Source organism: Psammomys obesus, unplaced genomic scaffold (assembly GCF_907164565.1).
Source record: "Psammomys obesus unplaced genomic scaffold, mPsaObe1.curated_primary_1811, whole genome shotgun sequence".
NCBI classification, from domain to species: domain Eukaryota; kingdom Metazoa; phylum Chordata; class Mammalia; order Rodentia; family Muridae; genus Psammomys; species Psammomys obesus.
In genome coordinates, this window is record NW_026596039.1 from 1,513,339 (window position 1) to 1,538,704 (window position 25,366).

A 25,366-nucleotide genomic window follows, 5' to 3' on the forward strand; every position below is an offset into this window, starting at 1 on the left:
GTGATTCCTCCCAGAGAAGGACATTTTTTAAAAATTATTTATTACAATTTATTCACTTTGTATCCTGGCTGGAACCCCTCCCTCATCTCCTCCCAGTTCCACCCTCCTTTCCTCTCTCTTCTCTCCCTATGTCCCTTCTTTAGTCCACTGAAGATGGTCCTCCTCCCCTTCTATCTAACCCTAGTTTATCAGATCTCATCAGGACTAGCTGCTTTGTCTTCCTCTGTGGCCTCGAAAGGCTGCACTCCCCCACAGGGAGGTGATCAAAGAGCTGGTCACTGAGTTCATGTCAGAGACAGCCCTGCTACCTTTACTAGAGAACTTGCTTGGAGGCTGAGCTGCCATGGGCTACATCTGAGCAGCACAATGGAATACTACTTAGCTATTAAAAACCAAGAAATAAAACAAAAACAAAAACAAAACCCCCAAAAAAACAGGAAATCATGAAATTTGAGGGAAAGTGGATGGACCTAGAAAAGATCATCCTGAGTGAGGTAACCCAGAAGCAGAATGCACATGTGGTATATACTGACTTATAAGTGGATATTAGACATATGATATAGGATAAACATACTAAAATCTTTATACCTAAAGAAGCTAAGCAAGAAAAGGAAATTTTGACTAACTACTCAAGAAAGCTGTGGTTGTGTCTATAGTTAATAGTTCAAATGCAACTAATCTAGTGAACTTTCAACTTTATAACTACATTTATTCATAGTCATAATTTTAATTTATTATTTGTATTACATATTTAGCAAACAAATAATTACTTAAACTGTTTAATTTTCATAAATGCATATCATTGCTCTTGCCTCCTGTCAATCAACATTGTTCCACAAATACTTCATCAGCCTTGATGTCATGGAATTTTTATAAAGCAATATATGGACATATATATTTAATATTAGATTCTTCAAATAAGGGAAAACATGGTATTGGTGTTTCTTATTCTTTACATTATATTATATGGTTCTCTGCCCCTAACCTGTAAGTTCTCTTTCTCTCCCTTATGCTATTTCTCTCAGTTTCATTTCATGTACATTCAGGTATGAATTCTGAACATGACAGAAAAATAGGAAACTTGTCTTTGGGAGTCTCATTTGCATAATTTAATCTGAAGATTTCCATTTCTATTTATTTTCCTGGAGATAACACAGTGTTCACTGTTACAGGTTAACACCCTCCACGGAGTTTATAAATACCACTCATCCAATGGTGGCCATCTCGGTATGTTCCATTTCTTGACTCTTGTGCTGCAATAAATGTGGTTGTGCAAAGGACTCTGTATTGTATATGATTCTTCAGGGCATATACTAAGGAGTATTATGCTCCTGATTAGGTATTACCCAAGCTTGGAGGTGGTGTACTTAGAGTATTTCCTTCTAATCAGCATCTAGTACAATTAAGAGTTTACACTGAGGGATTCTGAGAACTTGTCATTTGACTGAAAGCTGGATCATATTTATGGCCTGGAGGCACTACATGGCATCATAAACCTCCCATAAGGTAATAAGATTTTTGTCTAGAAAGAAATGTTCTTTGGTCCTTGTGGGGTTCCCTGTCCCCTCTAGGTTACACTAATTCTTCCTTCTTTCCTGCTAGGGCCAGATGGAAAGAGAGGAGGACCCCCCTCTCAGTGGACTAGAAAGGGGGTAGGGAGGAGATGAGGGAGGAAGGGGAGGATTGGGAGGGAAAGAGAGAGAGAGGGTGTTATGCCAGGTTCACGGGACCCTCAGAGACCACCAGGAGATGACTTTTTGCAATTGCAAGAGAGCTTTATTATGAGAGCTATCGAACTCGGGACCCAAATCTCACTGGCGCAGCAGTAGAGAAGTGGAACCCTGAGTTCTGAGTGAACAGGATTTTTAAAGGGAAAGTCTGTGAGCAGGGGTTTCCATGGCAGCAAGCAGGGGGGCACAAGCCTTGGCATTACAGAATTGGGTAAAGTTTAGCAGGGCAGGGTGACCTTTCCTGAGGCACACAATCACAATGGCTAAGGCATATAATCACAATGACTATTTTTCTAAACCATATCTGAAACATTGGGGAGAATTTTCCCATCCGATTCTCAACCAATTCCCATTGATTATTGCCAGGGAGTTTGTCTCTATTTTTCTATGAAGCATTTATTCTGTTATATTTCCTGGAGGCTGTTGCTAGGAGAGTTAACTTTGTTTTCTGCCAGGTGTACATTCTGTGATATTTCCTGGTACCTGAATTCAGTTCCCAGTCAAAATCTTTATTTCAAAATGGAGTTAGTTATAATCTGGCTAATTTAACTGTTCATTTCTCCTTTTCCATGTAACTGAAGAGGCCAATCTTGGGCTCTTACAGTTCAAGGTCATCTCCAAGCTGTTGGTATTGGGACCTCATTACCATTAATTGTGTAATTCCAAGTCTTTGTTTAATAGATCCCAATAATTTATTAAGTATGCATGGTCCAACAGTGATTAAAAGCAAAAAAAATAAGAAGGGGCCCTAGCAAGGTGGAAATTAAAGTAGTAAGCTATGGGGAGGCATCAAACCAAGTTTCAAACCAGCTTTGGCTTGCCTCTCTTTGTTTTTTTCTTTCTTCTAGTCCCTTTCTTATTTTAGCCATAGAGTTTTTGACTACCCCTGAATGATCCACATAGAAGCAACATTCTTCCCCTAGTGCTGCACATAATCCTCCTTGCTGTAAATATAACAAGTTTAGACCTCTTCTATTCTGTAACACCACTTCAGCCAGTGAGGATAATGACTCCTGTAAATGAGTAACTGAATTTTCAAATTGCTTAATATTTGCATCGATTGATTCCCTCAACTCATTGTAATACTGACTTTGCATCACTAAAGATGAAATACCTGTCCTGGCACCTGCCAATCAGTTCCAATAGAACAGTTAAAGTTGTGGCAGTGATTGACTCTCTTTTTATTCTTTGGGGTACTTTTTTATCATCATATTGGCTAAGAACCTCTTCTTGTGAGTGATAAATCAGCTGGGGCACTAATTGAACTAAAACATAATAATCGTTATGATCAGACAATTTTTTGCCATTAACACAGGGAGTCCGCCCTGATCCACAGGCCCACCATCCCTCAGGGGGAGGGATCAGGGATTTATCATCTGAGGCAGTTACTCTCTCAGTTTTGTTGCATAATTCTTGAAAAGGATCTGGTACTTTTCCTAGGCAGACACCTTGCCCTTTTATAGATTGTAAAGTCATTCGGGCGTGTCCTTTCTGCTGCCATCTACAGTCCTTAGCCTCCCCAATAATATAACTATCAATGAGTGCTATTCCCTCATAATAAGGGGGCCTAACATCATAACATAACCAGCAGGAAGAAGTAAGTTCTGGTTGAGATGCATTTAAAATCTGGAAAGTATTCAGCATCATTGACCAAAGGGGGTCATCAGGGTCTGAAGGGGGCCTTATTGAGGTGGAACTAACCAGAGCCTTAGCGGTTGCGGGGGCTGGAGCCATCGTAGGATTTGGCTTTGGAGGTGCCGGCCTAGGCGCTAGGACATCATTAAATCCCATAGCCACAGGGTGGTCAATGGTACTGGGTGGTGTGACTTGCAATTTAATTGTAAAAATGAATCCATGATCATATCCGGACTGGTATAGCCTAAGACCCCAGGTTCTCCCAGTGTCCCAGGAGTGGAAGGTTTTACCTTTGTCAGTGAAGTTTACTAGTACCGGATTACAAAACAGGGTGTGGCATTTTTTTTAAGTAGTGGATTAGCACTTAGGTCCATTCTTGAAACTGAAATCAGGTCATTCTCTAGGAGACGCCAGGGCACAGTGCCTGTGGATTCACACCCCCAGCTCGAACAGAAAAATTTATCTGCTTCCCCACAGGTGCTAACCCCGTATTTTGATCTCCCTTCCCTAGGGCACACATAGAAGGGGGTATCTCGCAAGGTCATCCTTCATGTCATGTGTCCACAGCCTGGCTCTCTGGGGAAGGAGAATGGCCTCATGAAGCAGCCTCCACCTTCACTAGGACCAGCACAAACCAGTTTTTTTTTTTAATGTGTAATCCATGTGTCCATATCTTGATCCCCCTTAGCCAGTTGGCACAGGTCAAACTGGAGATTGGGCCGCCAGGTTCCTCGAGGTGCTATCTTAGACGTTGAACTCAGAATTTCTCCTGTAGCTGTATGGATAACACTCCAAGTTAAATTCAGGGGTTGATGTGGATTATGGGCTGCCTGATTCTGAAAAAGACTTAAAGTTACAGTTATTAATTGGAGGAGCACTGTAACTTTAGCTTGATCGGGTTGACATTGTCCTTGGAGACCTTCCATTCTGGAGCCACTGGAGTCAGATAATCACAATCCCGTCAACCTTGATAGCCGTGGGAGTGGTCAATAAGATGACGTAGGGTCCTTTCCATCTAGGTTCCAGTGTATTCTGACGAAACTGTTTCACGTATACCCAATCTCCGGGCCAGAATTTGTGCGGCTCTGGTACTGGGTCTGCTTCATAAAGATCACATAGTTTAGCCCAAACATGTTTATGAGCCTACCGGGTGGCTTTGACCCGAAAAAGTAAATCATCTTCATCCATTTCAGCAATAGCATCAGTCTTAAGGTTGGGTATTATAGGAGCTGGCATCCCATACATAATCTCAAAGGGAGTTAAACCTAGCTGGTAAGGGGAATTCCTGACCCTATAGAGGGCAAAGGGGAGGAGCATCACCCAGTCAGCGCCAATCTCCAAGGTCAATTTAGTTAAGGTCTCTTTAATGTTCTATTCATCCTCTCTACCTGTCCTGAACTTTGGGGCCTATATGCACAATGTAATTTCCAATCTGCCCCAATAAACTTAGCCACATTCTGACTTACCTTTAACATAAATGCTGGTCCATTATCTGACCCTATCATGTGAGGAAAGCCATACCTGGGCAAAATATTCTCCAATAACTTCTTTGCCACAATCTGGGCATTCTCATCTTTGGTGGGAAAGGCTTCAGTCCACCCTGAGAAGGTATCCACGAACACCAGCAGATATTTGTAGCCATATTTTCCAGGTTTGATTTCTGTGAAATCAACTTCCCAATAAGCCCCAGGTCTCTTAACTCGAAGACCGGTCCCTGGATGTTGTGATTGGTTGGTGGCATTAGTCAGTTGACAAGCTTTGCAGTTAGTCACAATGTCATCTATAGTCTTATGTATATCCCGGAATGTTACTTTTGATTGCCGGACAGCATCTGCCATTCTCTTAGATCCCATGTGGGTAACTCTGTGAATCTTTTTAAGGATTGTTCTGGCTAGAGAGTTTGGCAGGATCAACTTACCCTCAGATGAGTGCCACCATCCTTCTAAGCATTGACTCATGGGCTGGTTTCTTGCCCATTGGATCTCCTCTTTTGTGTACCAGGGTGCATTTGGTAAGTTTGAATCAGGTGGTTCTGGTAGTATAGCAGCCAAAACATCAGTTCTTTCCTGGAGTGCAACACTTTTGGCTGTTCTGTCAGCAAGGTTATTTCCCATTGCTATCTTAGTATTATTTCTCTGATATCCAGGGCAATGAATAATGGCTAGCTTTTGGGGAAGCCATAAGGCTTTTAGGAGCTGAAGGATCTCCTCCTTATTTTTGATGGTTTTTCCTTCTGCTGTGAGGAGTCCCCTCTCCTGATATATAGCCCCGTGTAGGTGGGCAGTGGCAAAGGCATAACGACTATCGGTGTATACATTGATAGCCAGCCTTTTGCCCATAGTCAGAGCTTGGGTCAAGGCTATTAATTCAGCCCATTGGCAGATGTTTCTGGAGGAAGGGTTGAGCCCATATTACCTCAGTCTCAGTTGTTAATGCTGCACTTGCCCTCCTCTGACCCTCATGGATGAGGCTGCTTCCATCTGTGAACCAAGTGTGGTCAGCATTTTGCAAGGGTGTATCCTTAAGGTCCTCACGAATGCCATGTGCTCGAGCCAAAATTTCTTCACATTGATGCAGAGGCTGTTCCAATTCCGGGTCCGGCAGGAGGGTTGCTTGATTCAAGGAGGCAGGGGGCTGAAAAATGACTTGACCAGGATTAATTAACAAAGTCTGATAATGAGTCATACGGGCATTACTCAACCATCAATCAGGTGGTTGTTTAAGTATCCCTTCTATGGCATGGGGGGGGTTACAATCAGATATTGGCCCAGTGTCAATTTGTCTGCGTCCTTAACCAGGAGTGCAGTTGCTGCAATGATTCGAAGGCATGGTAGCTATCCAGCAGATCAAGTTTCTTAGACACGTATGCTATTGGTCTTCTCCAAGGCCCTAATGTTTGTGTCTGCATCCCTTTTGCCACTCCTTTGTTTTCATCCACAAACAAGTGGAAAGGCTTGGTTATATCGGGTAGCCCAAGAGCTGGTGCTGACAACAAAGCTTGTTTGAGTTGTTCAAATGCCTGTTGCTGTTCTGCAGTCCATTCAAAAACCTTGGTTCCTTTGGTGGCTTCATAAAGGTGTCTAGCTATTTCCGCAAACCCAGTAGTCTGCAAAAGCCAGCTGACCCCAAGAATTCTCTCATCTGACGAGGACTTGTAGGTGGAGAAATACTGAGGACTGTTTTCTTTCTAGCATCTGATAGCCACCTCTGTCCGTTTTTTAGAATATAGCCCAAATATGTCACTTCAGTCTTACAAAGTTGTGCCTTTCTAGCTGATGCTCGATAGCCCAAGTCCCCCAAGGTCTGCAAAAGTCTCTGTGTGCCTTCCAGACAAGCTTGCTCTGACCCTGCTGTTACTAAGAGATCATCAACATATTGAATTAAAGTAATATCTGGATTTTCTTTTCAGTACTCGCCCAGATCTTCATGGAGGGCTTCGTCAAAGATGGTGAGAGTTTTTAAAATCCTTGTGGCAAACGAGTCCATGTTAATTGTCCATTTATTCCACTCTTGGGGTCATTCCATTCAAAGGCAAAATACTTTTGGCTCTTGGGGGCTAATAATAAGCTGAAGAAAGCATCTTTTAAATCTAATACCATATACCAAGTCTGCTCAGGTGACAAAGAACTGAGAAGAGTATATGGATTAAGCTTGTTGGATGTATATCCATTATCCGCTTGTTGACTTCCCTCAAATCCTGGACAGGGTGATAGTCATTTGTATGAGGCTTTTTTTACTGATAGTAAGGGAGTATTCCAGGCTGACTGGCATGGCCTTAAAGCCCCCTCAGCCAGTAGTTTTCGAATTGAGGAGTTATCCCCTTTCGAGCCTCTTGGGGCATGGGATATTGACGTATTCGAATGGGATCTGCCCCAGGCTTAAGTTCAACAAACACTGGGGGTCAGTGTTTTGCCAATCCCATTCCTCCAGTTTCTGCCCAGGCTTGGGGATATCGTGCCAGACATGTCTGCAAGTCACTTGAGGGGGTAATTGGCTCTTCAAACAAACTATATTCCGCCTCCGAGGCTAAATTTAGAGTCAACACCTGAATTGGGTTGCCTTTTTCATCGAATAGCTGAGGCCCTTCTGATTTGAAATGAATTTGAGCTTTCATTTTGGTAAGCAGATCCCTCCCCAACAGGGGATAAGGAAATTCTGGAATTACCATGAATGAATGGGTTACCCAGCTCTTTCCTAGGTCCACCATTCTTTGGGTAGTCCATGAATATTGTTTCATACCGGTGGCCCCTTGGACCCAAGACCTTTTTGATGAGACTGGTCCTTCAGATTTCAGGAGCACTGAATGGTGATCTCCAGTATCTACTAAAAAGTCCAAAGGTTTCCCCTCCACTCTCAGAGTTACCCTAGGTTCGGGGAGGGGATCCGAACCCCATCCCCCTCAGTTTTCCCCTAAGGCCAGGACCTTAATCTGGGACCTGGGTCCCTTATGAGGGCAGTTTTTAGCCCAATGTCCTTCCTCCTTGCAGTATGCACATTGGTTCTTACCCACTGGTGGTCTGCTTCGTCCCTTGGGTCCTTTGTCTTGAGCTATCCACTGAAGTTGGTGCCTCCTTTCTCTGGGGTCGGAAACATTGTTGACCAATAGGACTTGTGCCAGATCGTGGTTTAAAGCCTTTCCTGTTTTTAACTGCTTTTCCTCAGAGCTGTCCCTGTTATCATACATACACTCTCTCAGCTATCTGAACCAAATCTTGCAACGTCATCTGTTCTATTCTTTCCTGTTTCTGCAATTTTTTTTTTTTTATTTCTGAGCGGACTAGTTAATGAAAACCAAAGCAACCATACCTGTATGTTCAAGCTTTTCTGGATCTACATGTGTATATCTGCAAAAGGCTTCACTAATTCTCTCCAGGAAGGCAGCTGGGCTCTCATCCATTTTCTGCCTGACATCATATACCTTGGCCAAATTAGTGGGCCGTCTTGCAGCCGCTTTGAGACCTGCCAACAGAGCCTGATGGTAGACTAGGAGATGCTCCCTACCTTCAGCAGGGTTGTAATCTCAGTTGGGCCTCCTGTAGGGAAAGTAATCATCAATACAGGCTTGATTTGTAGTTGGAATTCCTGTAGCATCTGAGACATTTTTTCGCGCCTCTGAAATAATACGTCCCGGCTCCTCTGTGGTAAACAAAACCTGTAAAAGCTGCTGGCAATCATCCCAGGTGGGCTGATGGGTGAAAAGAACAGTTTCAAGGAGATCAATCAAATCTCTAGGGTTGTCAGAGAACTTGGCATTCTGAGTTCTCCAGTTATAAAGATCTGATGTGGCAAAAGGCCAATAATGGTGAGGTTGATTGCCATTATCATCTGGTGGTCCTGTGGCCCGTAGGGGAAGGACCATGGAATCTGCCTCTGTCACTCCAGAGGGAGAGGCTGTCCAGTGGCTCTGGGTCCACTGGACCAGGCCGGGCCAGATGGCGGTAAAGTGTCCGGCACTGAAGGAGCCAGTTGAGGGGTGGGAGGAGGTCTATATGGAGGGGGTGGAAAAATGGCTTCCTCTGGAGTTCCATCCTGCAAAATAGGGTGAAGGGGAGCAGAGGGAGTTGAAGGGGCACATTTGGGGTCTTTTTCCTTGGTCTCAGTCATCAGAGCAGTGACCTCTGTTTCCGGAGATTCTATGGAAGGAGAATTGTTAGTGGGAATCAGAAAGGGCTTAATCCATGGAGGTGGATGAGTCACCAGGTTCTTCCAAACTACAATATATGGCACCTGATCTGGGTGCCCTCATGCTTTCTGAAAAACTCTATCTTCCACTGCTAAGACGATGGAAAGGTGGAACGTTCCTTCTGGTGGCAGCCCACATTGAAGGTGGGCCATTCTGAGCTGCAAAAAGTCATCATTTTTCCTTTTCTCACATCAACTGAAAGACTGTGAGCTCTAGCTTTAACCTCTCCAAAATGAGTCAGAATCAAGTCAAGGGGTTTGGAAGTAGTCTGTCCCATATCGTCAGTCAGTCTATTCGTCAAGAGAATTCAAGAGAATGCAGAAGAAGTAAGGAGAACAATTTCAACAAATAGTAAATCGCTCAAGCACAAAAAGAACCGGCCATCTCAGGCAAAAACAAAACCAAAGGCAACAATTTACAGCCTATACCCAGGCTAACATCACGGGACAAAACTGAAATCATAGAAACGAAAACAGCCGCAGTTTTAAACAAAAGTAAAATCAAGCACTCTCAAGTAGACGCAAAACCACAATTAGTCACAAAAATTAAACAGTAACTCCGGGCACAACACCAAGGAAAATAAATAAAAAACAATTAATCACACACAGAAACTAAGTAACACTGAAAACCTGGACTTCTCTGCCACAGAAGTAACAGAAAACTGATCCTCACTCCAGTCCCCCTATCCCAAGAGTTCCAAGGAGGCAGAAACAGAAAAAACCTGGACTTCTCTGCCACAGAAGTTCCAGGAAACAGATCCTCACTCCAGTCCCCCTATCCCAGGGGTCCCGAGGAGGCAGAAATTCCAGGACAACAAAACATCTTTTGAAGCCCTCACAGCCTAGGCCTCGACACGTCTGTCATACCTAATCTGGCTGCTCCCTTAAGCACCTTGAGGCTTTTCAGGATAAGAAACAAAGAATAAAGGCAAACAAACATTTAAAGCAGACAGACAACATAGAAGACATTACACTTACCCTCGGGACTAAGCTCTCCAGGTCAGGAGTCCTAGAGGTCCTGAGGCATCCCGGACAAGCCCCCAGATGTTATGCCAGGTTCACGGGACCCTCAGAGACCACCAGGAGATGACTCGATGCAATTGCAAGAGAGTTTTATTGCGAGAGCGATCGAACTCGGGACCCAAATCTCACTGGCGCAGCAGTAGAGAAGTGGGACCCTGAGTTCTGAGTGAACAGGATTTTTAAAGGGAAAGTCTGTGAGCAGGGGGTTTCCATGGCAGCAAGCAGGGGGGCACAAGCCTTGGCGTTACAGAATTGGGTGAAGTTTAGCAGGGCAGGGTGACCTTTCCTGAGGCACACAATCACAATGGCTAAGGCACATAATCACAATGGCTATTTTCTAAACCATATCAAACATTGGGGAAAATTTTCCCATCCGATTCTCAACCAATTCCCATTGATTATTGCCAGGGAGTTTGTCTCTATTTTCTATGAAGCATTTATTCTGTTATATTTCTTGGAGGCTGTTGCTAGGAGAGTTAACTTTGTTTTCTGCCAGGTGTACATTCTGTGATATTTCCTGGTACCTGAGTTCAGTTCCCAGTCAAAATCTTTATTTCAAAATGGAGTTATAATCTGGCTAATTTAACTCCTCAAGGGCTACAGCTGGGATACAAGTGAATGTATTAAATTACTTAAAACTTTTTAAAAAAAAGAGAAAAAATTAAAATAAAATAAAAATAAACAAAGAAAAAAAAGCAATGTCTTTTTCTGATAATGGTTATTATGTTATGCAATAATTCAATCAGAGTCTTATAGTTTCACTGACAATTTATATCAATCTATTCATTATGATCCTTGTGTTGATATCAGTATTATTTCAAATTAGATTTATAGGCAATTATCAGCATAGTAACAAAGATTGTTTTATTAAATTACAAATAAAATGTACAAGATTTGTTGTTAAAAAAAGAAATGTTCTTATAGAGAATGGGGAGTATATCACTGTTCTATCACTTAAAATTTAATCCAAGGGACCTTGTTAATCCCCTGGTTGGGAGAATGACTCTGCTTTAGAAGGTTTTGGAGAAATGCAGTCTGCCTAAAACAGAAACCAGTACAGCAGTCTCTATGACTATTTTACACTCTCATCTCTAAATGCTCTCCTTTACAATGGTCATTTTGGTGAATGTCCACTCTTACCCCTTGAGAATGCCCCATTTGACCGTGCCATAAACCCTCCCCATCTTTTACATTACCCTGTTTTTGTTCTTTTTTTGAGGGGGGGTTAGGACAACCAAGGGTGTGAAATCTACATGGCAGAGTCATGTAGCTGTAACATTTGACAGCTATGTTTTATGAACTTTCCTAGCAAATCCCATCATGGCTGCACTAACTTGCATATTCAGAGGTGGCAGATAAGCATTTCACTTTTCTCTCATCTGCTGCAGCATTTGCTGCTGCTTGTTTTCTTATCAATAGATATACTGACTGAGATAAGATGGAGTCTCAATGCACTTTTGATTTGTGTTTCTGCAGTAGCTAAGGATGCTGAATAGTTTTACACGCACACAAACACACTATCTGTACTATATTATTGAAAACTGAGTGCTTAATTCATTTATTAACTGAATAATTCTGTATTTTGGCATTTAAAGTTTTGCATTTTTGCATCCCATACATATCAGCCCCCTGTCAGAAATATAGTTGACAGAGATTTCTCTCATTCTGCACCCTGCCTCTTCACTTTGTTTATTGTTTCATTTAATTTCATTCAGTCCTTTTGCTCTCTCTATCTTTGCTACCGGTTGTCAAGTTCTTAGAGACAAGTTCTCAGAGTCCTTATCCCAACATGTGCAGTGTTACTCTACCTGTTCCTCTAGAAATATCAAAGTTTTGGTAATTAAATTAAGGTTTGGATCCATATTAATTTTTTTTTTAAATAAAGAGACAGAAAGGCATCTAGTTGCACTCTTTCATATAAATATAAAGTTTTCCTGTTTTTGCTGAAGAGGCCATGTTCTCTGCAGTGTGCTTTGACACTATTGTCAATAATCATGTGCCTAGATCTAAGTCACTTATATTATTTCCCTAGTCTAAGTGTTTGCCTCTGTGCAGTACCATTCTGGTTTTGCTAATGTGGAGCTGTAGTGTGCACTCACAATGGATTCTCTCGTTCCACAATCATTGTTCTCTTTTCTTTGTGTATTTAGAATCTTTTATGTTTCAGCACTAATTTTAGGACTTTTCTATTTTTGTGAAGAATATTATTATTTTACAATAGTTACGTTGAATTTACATATTCCTATTGGCAGCCATGATGGTGATATTAACTCTTCTAATCCATGATCATTAGTCTTCTCTTCCTTTTTTTTTATCCACACTTTTAAAGTCCCAGTTGTAGGGTTCTCAAGTCTTCACTTACATTTATTTCTACATTCCTACATTTCTGAAGTTGGTATGAATGGCATATTTTTCTAATTTCTTTATTAAGTTTCTTATTTGTATATATAGAAGAAATTTATTTTGAGGTGATAAGTTTATATGCAAGTACTTCATCTTGCCTTGAGGATCACCAGGCCCTGAAAGCAATCTCACTGAACACATTCTTCACAATCTTATTCAGTTATACTCTGTCAGAGCCACGCTTGACCACAAAGTAGATGCCATCAGTGGCATACAGTAATTCTTTCTATAAATTCCAGAAGTAAGAAAGGCCTAATATATTGGTTCCTCAAAACTCTGTTCCCCATTTTTTAACTGGATTACTTGGTTTGCTGCTTTTCAGCTTCTTTAGTTCTTTATATATGCTGGATATTAGCCCTCTGTCAGATAAAGGGTTAGTGAAGATTCTTTCCCAATCTGTAGGCAGTCATTTTGTTTTGATGAAGGTGTCCTTTGCTTTACAGAAGCTTTTCAGTTTCATGAGGTCCCATTTATTGATTGTTGCTCTTAGAGCCTGTGCTGTTGGTGTTCTGTTCAGGAAGTTGTCCCCTGTGCCAATGAGTTCTAGGGTTTTCCCCACTTTTTTTCTAGCCGATTTAATGTGTCTGATTTTATGTTGAGGTCTTTGATCCACTTGGACTTCAGTTTTGTGCAGGGTGATAAGTATGGATCTATTTTCATTTTTCTACATTTAGACATCCAGTTAGACAAGCATCATTTGTTGAAGATGCTATCTTTTTTCCATTGTATGGTTTTGGCATCTTTGTCAAAAATCAGGTGTCCATAAGTGTGTGGGTTTATCAGATGCTGAGACTCTAAGGCCAACTTTTGGGCAGAGTGCATGGAATCTCATGTAAGAAGTGGGAAATAGTAGGTTATGGAGAGGACAGGAACCCCACAAGGAGAGCAACAGAACCAGAAAATTTGAACATAGGGGTCTTCCCAGAGACCCATACTCCAACCAAGTACCAGGCATGGAGATAATCTAGAACCCCTGTGCAGATGTAATCATGGCAGTTTAGTGTCTAAGTGGGTTACACAGTAATGGGAAGAGGGACAGTCTCCGACACAATCTGATTGGCCTGCTCTTTGATCACTTCCCCCTGATGGGGGAGCAGCCTTACCAGGCCACAGAAGATGACAATGCAGCCACTCCCAATGTGATCTGATAGACTAAGATCAGAAGGAAGGAGAGGAGGACCTCCCCTATCAGTGGACTTGGGGTGGGTCATGAGAGAAGAGCATGGGATGGGCATGAGGGAGGGGGCTACCGATGGGATACAAAGTGAATAAATTGTAATTAATCAAAAAATAAATTAATAATAAAAATTTTAAAAAACAGACATTTTTCTAATTCCTATTTTACAAAAATGTACAAATTAGCTAAATAGCTTGTATCAGTAAATCTCTGACTTACATCCTTTTTCTACAACATGAATAAATATTTCTGAACTCATTAATAGGGTGCTACATGTAAGAACTGAACTGATAACTAAAACAGAAATTTCAAGTAACTATAGTAAATATTAAAATGATGTAGCAATGATGTAACATATTTAATGTGTCTTTTTGGATCTAGGGATGTTGCTCAATGAGAGAGCTCGTACTTGTCATTGATGACTTCCTGAGCTTGATATTGAGCGTGGAAAGCAAAACACAGCAACAATAAGTTGCTCTTGCAAACTGATTTGGGAGAACCCTCAGGATGAACATTTTAGATATTTAGATATTTTACTACATCTCATGCAAAAAAAAAAAAAAAAAAAAAGGAATGGTAATAAGAAACACCGGGAATAGATTCTGTGGGACGTTTCCATTAAGTATGGAAGAACAAAGAGAAAAGGAAACCGCACAAGAGATTTCCCTTAAGATATGAAGGTTCTTAGGAGATGGGTTTCAACATTGGCTCAAGCACAGAAGTACTGTCCCTACGGGGAAGAGCATGCCTCTCTTAAATGCCAAGTCTCTAAGGAACAAAAGACCCACTGTGGGTTAGCACGCAAACACCATCACCTCACGTCTTTTTAATATTTGTGTGTGTGCCCTGAGAAGACACTGAGAAAGCTTCTATCTAGTTCATAGCCAAGTATATCATGCAAGGGAGCTACACAGGACTTCTGGTGCCTTATCTGCTGGTAAGCGAGCTCAAAAGAAGACACACTTCAAAAAATTTAGTGTATGATGAATACTTATGACAAATTAATCAAGTTCCCAGGGAACATGAAAAATTAATTCTATGTTATGTCTTCTTAAAATCAAAGGTTCAAAACCTTCAGAAACTCATGTGCTTCTATAATATAGCAGGGTTAAAGGAATGAAGTAAAACATTTTCTCTCATGATGAGGTAGTTTGAAATTCCTTTATGCTGGTGTTACCATTTTTTAAAACATTTCATTGACATAGCTCCAACATCTATAAATGATAAATAGCTGGCTGGCCAAATGTCTTTTTGCTCTCAGATCGCTAGGTAAACCAGGCATGTTAAACATGCAGGCCCCTCACTTCAATAGAGGAAATAAAATGCCTTTTTTTGCTTGTTTGTTTGTTTGTTTTTGTTTTTGTTTATTCCCTCAGAGGATGAGTTGGAGTTTTTTTTTAAATAACATCATGATTTTTTTGATATCTGTAAGGGCAGACACCACCCACTTTTTGCTGTAGAGGCAGACCTCACCCAGATCTCCCAGAATGCTTATCCCAGACTCTTCCTAAGAAGTTGCACCTTGAGCTTTATTGTGCACCTGGAGTGGGAATGATTGTTGCCTGGAAACTTTCCCCCCAACTGTGCCATGTTTTAAATATGCTGTCAAGAAACCACCGGACATGAGACTCCCTAAGTCAGAATCAGGTTGATGAAGTCGATCTAAACTGAGTTTTAATTCTCACTTCTTCTCAGATCACTGCCTGCCCTGAAACTTGCAGTCACCTCCAATAAATGTAAATTATAAAAGCTGTTTTGAACCATTTGTTAATTGTAAAATTATCCAAAATGTAGATTATTCATATATGTCTTTTCCCTGTATAGGTTTGTTTTTTTGAGTTTTGAATGTAAACACAGGTAGTGGTAAGATAATTTTAAAAGGTTTTTTCTTTCTTTTTTTTTTTTGGTAGATGATTGAAGCATGAACCATTCTTGATTGTTTTAACTTGTTGAACATTAGCTCTCCAGACTGTTTCTCATTTGAATGATTTTGCAATTTAGCCTTCAGTGCTTCATATTCAACCACAGACCCCCATAATGAATACTCTACTCTCTGTTCATGATTGTAGGTGTTTATATTGCCCATATTAGAGAGATGACAAAGTGTGTTTATTTAATGTCTTGGTCATTATACTTCTGAAGTGGCTTCACACTGAAGTCCAAGAATCTGAGGGGTGTCTTTCCATTTGATATTATGCAATTCTAAAAATCTCTGAAATTTACAAAAGAATATCCTTGAAAAGATAGTATAAATGTTGAGAATTTCAGGAGACACAAGTCATACAATGTCACAGTCCATAAGTTTCATTTTGAAGGTCATCTCTCAAATTCTTATAGATTTATATGTTTTCCTGTAGCAAGCACAGGATTCCAACCATTCCTAGACTCTGGCTACATCTAAAGTAAAATTTATATTTGAAACAATGTTGTTAGTCCTGATGTATCCGGATGAGGTCAGCCAACAGATTGCCACAGGTTCTCCACGTATTAGACCAGCAATGAAGCAATGGCAAAATGATAAGATGAGAGATGAGAACTTCCTACTTGTCCTGCGTCCTGCTACTTAGATACTTAAGCAATCATGCTAGCAAGTGACAGCAATGTTATCTCTTTGTACGTTAGTGAACGGCTTCATTTACCACTAATACAGGGCAATATCACTGTGCATCATAATAGTATGAATAACAGTTTCTGTGAGTTCAGATATATCATTCACTACACAGTTGTAAGAGAAGGAATGGTAGCAAATTCCTGTGATCTTATGATGGTACAATTACTTTCTATGTTCACAGATTATCTTAAAGAAGAATGGGCCTGGGAAATGGTTCTTTGGTGACTGAATTCATTCTCCTGGGGTTAACAAATGATCCTGATCTCCAGTTACCCCTGTTTTTACTCTTTCTGCTAATATATACAACAACAGCACTGGGGAATTTGGCTTTGATCATTGCAATTCCTCTGAATTCTCACCTTCACTCCCCCATGTACTTTTTTCTTTTAAACTTGTCCTTCATTGACCTCTGTTATTCATCTGTGATTACACCTAAAATGCTGATGAGCTTCTTAGTAAGGAAGAACATTATCTCCTACATGGAATGTATGACCCAGCTGTATTTCTTTTGTTTTTTTGCCATTTGTGAGTGTTGTGTTCTGACATCAATGGCCTATGATCGTTATGTAGCTATATGTAACCCACTCTTGTATAATGTTGCTATGTCTCCCAAGGTGTGTTCCTATCTTATGCTTGGTTCATACATAATGGGATTTTCTGGTGCCATGATCCACACTGGATGTATCCTGAGACTGACCTTCTGTGACAGGAACACCATAAATCACTATTTCTGTGATCTTTTTCCTTTGCTGCAACTCTCCTGCACCAGCACCTATGCCAACGAAATAGAGATTCTTATTGTAGGTGGGAAAGACATTGTTGTGCCCAGTGTCATTATCTTTACCTCTTATGGCTTCATCCTCTCTAACATTCTTCAAATGAGATCCATTGCAGGAATGTCTAAAGCCTTTAGTACCTGCAGTTCCCACATTCTTGCTGTTTCTTTATTCTTTGGATCATGTGCATTTATGTATCTTCAACCTTCCTCAGCTGGGTCTATGAATCAGGGAAAAATATCTTCTGTCTTTTACACCATTGTTGTTCCCATGATGAACCCATTAATCTACAGCTTTAGAAACAAAGATGTTAAAGTTGCCCTGAGACGAACATTTAGCAAAAGGAGGTGTTCATTAAAAAATTAATGTTTATCACTCATTAGCTATGCTAATGAGTATTTCAGTGGATTTAATCAAAACCACCCGTTTAAATCTATGTTTTTAAACATATTCTCATTAGTAGGATATTGGGATATTTTTTTGTTCTTCCAGATGTTTTTGGTGTAAGTTTTTTTGTGCTCTCGAGAAAACTTCCTTCATCAATTTAGGTAAGAATAACAGTAAGTTATTAGCCCCTTTTTTATTGTCATTATGGGATGGATCCTAAAAATAGCCAATGACCTGCCAATGTTTATACAAAGTAGCACTGCGTTGCCCATGCATCATGTGGCAAGGCGCCTCTCCTTTGTGACTGTAATGAAGTGTGAATCAGATTATCTTCTACTCTGTCTTGGGCATCACTGTTTCCTTTGGAAATGCCAGAGCTTTATGATCCAGGTGTTTTTATTAACTGGCTAGGTGTAAGTAATATGCATTTGATCTTTTTATGTCAGTCATTTGCACTATGTTTATTTCATAAATATATATGGATTTATTTATGAGTGGATTTTATGAGGAATGTAAGTGTAATATATATATGCAGTATACAGCTTTAGGGATTATACGTCATCTCCACTCTTTATGAAACTTTAGTAGAATTTTTTATCCTTGAATAGTTTAATCTAACAGCCAGTTGAAGAATGATTGAAAACATGGACCTAATTTTATTGGGGGAGGAGAGTGAGGATAACTCCAGTAGTTAAAATGATAAGTTATAGTTCAAACTCAGTTGATGGCTTCTTGTGTCAATTCTAGAATTTGATATTGTGTATTGTGCTTTAATAATCCCAAGTGTATCTTTAACTATGTTGTATTCTAAATCTAATCCTTATATATCAAACAACTATTAATGTGGCAGTACTGTTTTATTTATTGAGTAATCTCGTACCGATTTCAGTGTCACATTTCCTCCTGCATTGCAGATGTGTTATTTTATCACAGCTTTGCTATTGCTTATTATTCATTTTTCTTGATTACACTCATTGTCCGTCAGATGATGTGGTAAATCACTGTAGTTTGGATTCCTATTTTGATGGTTACAGCTGTTGAAGTGCATGTGCGTGCATGCGTGTGTGTAAGCTCTTGTGCTCATTTTGATAAATATTAAGTTCTTCTGCACATTTAACCATATTAATATGTTTTCATTCTTTATACACTCCAGTTACTAATCTCTTGTTAAAGCATGAGCTGTCAAAGATATCCCTCTATTTTTTTTTCATGTTTCTCTTGCTGTACTGAAAAAGTTTTGTGCTGTTAATTAGTGTGGAGGGAGAAATGGCTGCATGTCCTGTAATGTGGCTTGCACAGTCCTGGATGACCTGAAGTAGGAGACACTTGTACATATCACTTGTGTGTTTGGTAAGATCCAGGTAAGTTGGATTTAGGCTTTGGGGGAAATGCAGTTAGGGATGATCTAAGATATGAACGAGGGTATGGGTGTTTGAAATGAGAAATGACGGAAAAGGGAAAACAGAGCATGCATTATGAATAAGAAAGACAATATTGGATTGTGGGTACTCGAGGTAGTAGAGACACTATTGTAGAGGTAGAAATGGAGAAAGAAATATTTTGTCGTAGAAGGATAGTAACAAAAGTCATTTCTGCTGAGATAAAATTTAAAACACACAATGACAGTCCTGCTCTGTCATTGGTATCAACCTCAAGTGGCGAAAGGATCGCTCTCTCTTAGGTCATTGATGCCTTTCTGGAGGAAAATGATTTCTGTAAGTGGAGACTACTTTGGGCAAAAATTCTCTGCCAAGTGTGTTCCTGCACCCCCAAAAAGTTACAATTTGTCCCCAGTGAATATGGAATGAGCATTACACCAGCAGGGCTCTCTGTGGCTCGGGAACCGGTGGTGTGTGTCGGGGTTGCTCATTAGTAACTGCGCTGGCAGAATATGTGCTCGGTTCCTCAGGATGCCTCCCACGTGCCACAACCGCTTCCCCTACCGATTGCCTTAGGGTCACATCATCAGACTGCAGCTGTCTGATGTCCATGTCTGCTTTTAAACCGCCTAGATGTTCTGTTTCTTAATTCCCTCATGCTGATTCTCAGAGCGGTTTACTCCTGGTGATAACTGTGGCCATTTAGGTGGCTGGAACAGGTTGTGCCCTGATATCAGGAGTAGCAGTGACAGTAAGGGACCCTTGAGGCATCTCAGATTTTCTCACGGGAGAAGTTCATTTGCAGGTACAGCGACGCTGGTGATCCCGATGACCTTGAAATAGTGGCATGATAGCCCAAGTCTGTCCTTTTCATTTAGCTATCATCATCTACGCATGGCTTTCATCGCTCCATCTGACACGGCGTGCTTAATCTATTTCTATGAATCTCCCTGTTCTACCCAATTAATAAAACAAAGTTGTAAAACATATTGTCTTTTTGGATTGAATTCTTTCATTCAGTATGTATGTTTTTTAAATTTATCCAAACTTCAGAATGAGTCTGGGCTTCATTCCTTTTTACAGCTACATAATATTCTGAAGAACGGATATAACACACTTTGTTTATCTGTTGAATAGTTAAATATGTATAACTGTTAACTTTACACAAAATGAAATTCCTTTTTTGTTGATGTTTTTGTTTGTTTGGTCATCTTTTTTTTTTTATTTGTTTCAGTTTGGCATTTTTTATTTTATTCTTTTGATTGGTTTTGTTTTGAGAAAGAATATAAAATTGAATGGATAAAGAGGTGGGGAGGATCTAGATGGTGTTGAAAATGAAAAAATAAAAATAAAGAATGCAAAAAATATTTTATTAAGAGTGGGTGAGACTGGGAGGAGACAGGGAAGGAGCGACAGGGATACAAAGTGAGTAATTATAATAAATAAACATATAAATAAAATTAAATTAAAAAACAAAAACAAAACAATAAAAAAACAAAATATTTTATTAAAAGTTTAAAGCAAGACTATCTCTAATGAACATATTTATTAGAACGAAGTTAGTTGTGTGGATGTATTTTTTCAATTCCACACAAAATATAATCAGAGGTAGAACTGGTGACACTCACAGTTACTGTTTCTAATGTTTTGAACTGTGCTTCTGTTAAACAAAGTCAGTTACTAAACAAACCATTGTATGTGGTTATGAGCAACATGTGAGGGATGTCTGACTTTCTCAAGTGTCATAAACATTTGCTATTGTCCTTCTGTTCATTATCCACTCAAGGGGGTGATGGTGGATAATATAAACATAATGAAACCAGTTTAGGATTAAATGCATGTCCTCTGGGATTAACAGTGCTAGGTAAAACACTCTGCAAAATACACTTTCTTTGTTTTTTAATTAAATTTTTATATTAATTACAGTTTATTTACTTTGTATCCCAGCTGTAGCCCCCTCCTTCATTCCCTCCCAATCCCACTCTCTCTCCTTTATCTCCTCCCTACCCCTCTCTAAGTCCCCTGATAAGGGAGGACCTCCTCCCCTTCCATCTTAACCTAGCTTATCAGGTCTAACCAGGACTGCTGCAATGTCCTCTTCTGTGGCCTAGCTAGACTGCTCCTCCCACTGTGGGTTGGGAGGTCAAAGAGCTAGCAACAGAGTTCATATCAGAGACAGTCCCTGTTCCCCTTCCTAGAGAACCCACTTGGATACTGAGCTGCCATGGGCTATGTCTGAGCAGGAGTTCTAGGTTATATCCATACATGATCCTTGGTTGGAGAATCAGTCTCAGAGAAGCCCCTTTGCCCAGATATATTTGGACCTTGTGGAGCTCCTGTTCTTTTCAGGTCTTACTAACTCCCTCTTCTTTCATATGATTCCCTGCACTCTGCCCAAAGTTTGGCCATGAGTTTCAGAATCTGCTTTAAGATCAAAAACTCAAGTGAAAACACATGCTGGAGAGGATGTAGAGAAAGAGGAACCCTCCTCCATTGCTGGTGGGAATGTAAACTTGTACAACCACTTTGGAAATCAATCTGGCACTCTCTCAGACAATTAGGAATAGCGCTTCTTCAAGGTCCAGCTATACCACTCCTAGGCATATATCCAAAAGATGCTCAAGTACACAACCAGGACATTTGTTCAACCATGTGCGAAGCAGCTTTATTCATAATATCCAGAACCTGAAATCAACCCAGATGTCCCTCAACAGAGGAATGGATACAGAAATTGTGGTAGTTTACATAATGGAACACTACTCAGCAATTAAAAACAAGGAAATCATGACATGTGCAGGCAAATGGTGGGATCTAGAAAAGATCATCCTGAGTGAGGTATCCCAGAAGCAGAAAGACACACAAGGTATATACTTACTTATAAGTGGATATTAGACATGTAATATAGGATAAACATACTAAAATCTGTGTACCTAAAGAAGCTAAACAAGAAGGAGGACTCTGGGTAAGATGATCAATCCTCATTCAGAAAGACAAATGGGATGGTCATTGGAAGAAGGAGAAAACAGGAAAGAGGATAGGAGCCTACCACAGAGGGCCTCTGAAAGACTCTACCCAGCAGTGTATCAAAGCAGATTCTGATACTCATAACCAAACTTTTGGCAGAGTACAGGGAATCTTATGAAAGAAGGAGATAGTAAGACCTGGAGAGGACAGGAGCTCCACAAGGAAAGCAACGGATCCAAAAATCTGGGCCCAGGCGTCTTTTCTGATACTGATACTCCAACCAAGGACCATTCATGGATATAACCTAGAACTCCTGCTCAGATATAGCCCATGGAAGCTCAGTATCCAAGTGGGTATTCTAGTAAGAGGAACCGGGACTATTGCTGACATGAATTCAGTGGCTGGCTCTTTAATCACCTTCCCCTGAAGGGAGGAGCATCCTTGCCAGGCCACAGAGGAGGACATTGCAGCCACTCCTGATGAGACCTGATGGACTAGGGTCAGATGGAAGGGGATGAGGACCTCTCCTATCAGTAGACTTGGAGAGGGGCATAGGAGGAGATGAGGGGCTACAACTTGGATACAAAGTGAATAAACTGCAATTAATATAAAAATTAAAATTAAAATTAAAAAAGAACAATAGGAGCAATAGGCCTAAGACAATATCTGATGACATTGTCAAGCTTTTAGGGTAATGGAAGCTTGTGGTTTGCTAATTCAATCAATTTCAAAGTTGTTGTTTTTTTGTTGTTCTTGTTTTGTTTTGACCTTTCAATAACCTGATGTTAGTGCTGACACAGAGCTGGGCAAAAAATGTCTGTTGAAGGGTGAGGCCAAAAGTTAGCACAACACAATATAATTAACATCTGGGCTTGCAAATTTCAAGCCTTGTCTGTCACTGCAGTTATAGTTAAGACAATCAAATTTTGAGAGCACAGTCTCCTTCCAGGGGTTATGTTTCACAATGATAAACTTCAAAAAGAATTATTACAGTCACCCACCATTGGAGTTTGTACAAGCGTCATCACATGAATTTTAGGAGACAGAGTTTTAGTCTGAGTCAGTAAGAATTTATCTACATCACTTATTGATTGAAACACACTTTTATCACTTTTGCATTTCTGAATTTTTCATTTATATTTTGTACGGTAATCCCTCTCCCTCTCTCACGTTAGGAAGTATGCAGAATATACAAATACTTGATTTCTCTGGCTAGTCAGGCTATGGATACACAAGCCACCGACCTGATTTCAGATGGTAAAATAACTAGACAGACATAAGCAGCTTCAAGACCATTAGCGATAGCCCACTCTACAAAGGTAAACTCCCACAGAGAAGCTGCTGTATAGCTGATCAACTGATAAAAACGTGTGAGTCTGGAAAGCTTGGAATGTTGCTGATGTGAGAGCCTAATTACATATATTTGGGGCTATCATTATCTCTCTAAAGAGCCTGCCTTTGTATCATACCTAACAGCCAGACTAACACATAAAAACCCCTGAAACTTATTAACAAAACTCTGGTCAATACCAATAGAAGGACTAAAAGCTCTATCAGTCAGTATGCAAGACCTATGGTTTAGATTCCTCTGCCTGCTTTTATAATCCCCTTAATGTTTCTATCAATGTATCTTTAAAATGCCTTGAATTATAACTTTGTTCTGTTACCAGAAACACTCTATAAAACTGTTCTCATGATAAAATTGTATTTGGTGAGACCCAAATCTTTGTATCCAGTCCTTGAGCACCACTCACACTTGGCTCCATAAAAAATCATCTTATTCTCTTCAACATATACATACTTCACAATACACCGATAGCCTCCTATATGCGCCACAAAGTACAAAATATTTATTAACATGATTCTTTACCATAAGCATAATTGAACAAAACAAAACTTTGTCAAGTTTTAATTTCATATGATAAGTATCATTTGATGACTCATTTTTTTTTTAATGTTTTCATGTTCCTGTACTTTGGTCTCACTGTTAGCCCAGACTATCCTGTGAGTAGCTAGGCTGGCAATACTGACCTGATGCTGACAATCTTCTGACCCTAACCTCTTGATGGTTAGTGTTACAGAATTGGGCCACTTTAATTGATGGAATTTTAATATAGTTCATCTAATATGCTCAAATATTGGCAGGGCAGAGTAGGCATGTGCAACCCCTAAAATATATTCAGATGATGTAAGGGTCAAATATCTTCTGAGCACACACAAACACTGAGAATAAAAGAATTACAATATAAAGGTAGAGTGACTGTTAGATGAGTATTTAGGAAGGCATGTTGGAAATAAAAGAAACAGACACATATATCCGGAAGCAGAATTTTTCCTTTAATCAGAACAGCTTAAGGGCTGTGGGGATCTAGGATTTTATACGGAAAAGAATTGTGATGGAAGATTCCATCCACAAGCCAGTTTCCTAACAGATACCAAGGAAGGGAAGTTTCCTGGGTCCTAAAAGGCCACAGTTGTCATTACTGAAGTCAACTTTCCTGTCCAGAGCTCCCCAGACTTCCAGAGGCTTTTAGTCATTATCCCTTCATCAAAGTATCCTAAGTGTATTTCCCGAGCACCACAGCAGCTATTATAAGCATGTGTCTTACTTTCTCCCATATGAAAGATAATCATATTAGAGGGCCAGAGCAGGCAGCTCAGTGGTTCAGACCTTGTCTAACCTATGTGCATACATCCACAGACTTATAAAAAACAAACATAAAAGAAACAAGAATTATTTTCTAAATATATTTATAAGAAATACTTGAAGTGTGTTATGACATACCTTGAAAATCTTTACATCTACTTTTAAGAAAGCCTTGGGATAAACTCTGGAAAATTATCATTAAAGACATTGCAACAAACTGAGAAATAACCAAAACAATAATTTTCCCTTAAGAGGACCTGGATAGGAGTTCAATATTAGCTCAAGCATGTAAGGTGCATAATCCCTCAAGAGAAGGGTATGCCTAAATGAAATATTGAGTCTCCAAGGAAGTATAGACCCATCCTGTGCAAGCATCTAAATACCGTCGCCTCATCTCCTTTTACATCTGTTTCCTGTGAAGAAGTTAAGAAAAATTCTATCTTGCTTATGATGTGCATTATGCAACTAAACTTATTTGAGATGTCTGGTGTCTCTTTTTAAGAGGCAAATATAAAAATAAAAGTTTATTTCTCATTTTTCTTTAATGAATTGGCTATGATTATGAAACATAAACAGTGATTCAAAAAGATGTCCAGAGAATACAAGAAAGTAATTTTGTGTAGGAGCTTTTTAAAATTAAAGAATCCGGTACTTCAGAGCCTGATACTGTCTTTCCAGAATAGCAGGGATATATATCAACGAAAGAGGTCAATAAGATATCTCTCTTAAATAGGGTAAGTTTTAAAAATTATTCACACTAAAAGCTGAAATTTTATTGAACTCATTTCCTGAGAAATAAATGATATGTAATAAGGCTTATAATGTATAGCACTTGTTTTGACCCTTTATCTTTTGTTAAATGACCCTGCATGGATGCTGATTCATATACACCTCTCTTCTGTGCTGGTACACATGCTTGTGTAGGTATACCTATAATGAGAAGGTAACTTAA

The 25,366-nt window shown here is 39.9% G+C and overlaps 1 protein-coding gene across 1 annotated transcript; it reads left to right on the top strand.

Annotated features, from left to right (window-relative positions):
• The first annotated feature begins 16,449 nt into the window (after nt 1–16,449).
• Nucleotides 16,450–17,403, top strand: LOC129687553 (olfactory receptor 8B3-like). The gene has a single exon (XM_055622015.1). The coding sequence runs from the start codon at nt 16,459–16,461 to the stop codon at nt 17,401–17,403; it is 945 nt and encodes a 314-aa protein (XP_055477990.1). The 5' UTR covers nt 16,450–16,458.
• Nucleotides 17,404–25,366: the final 7,963 nt, after the last annotated feature.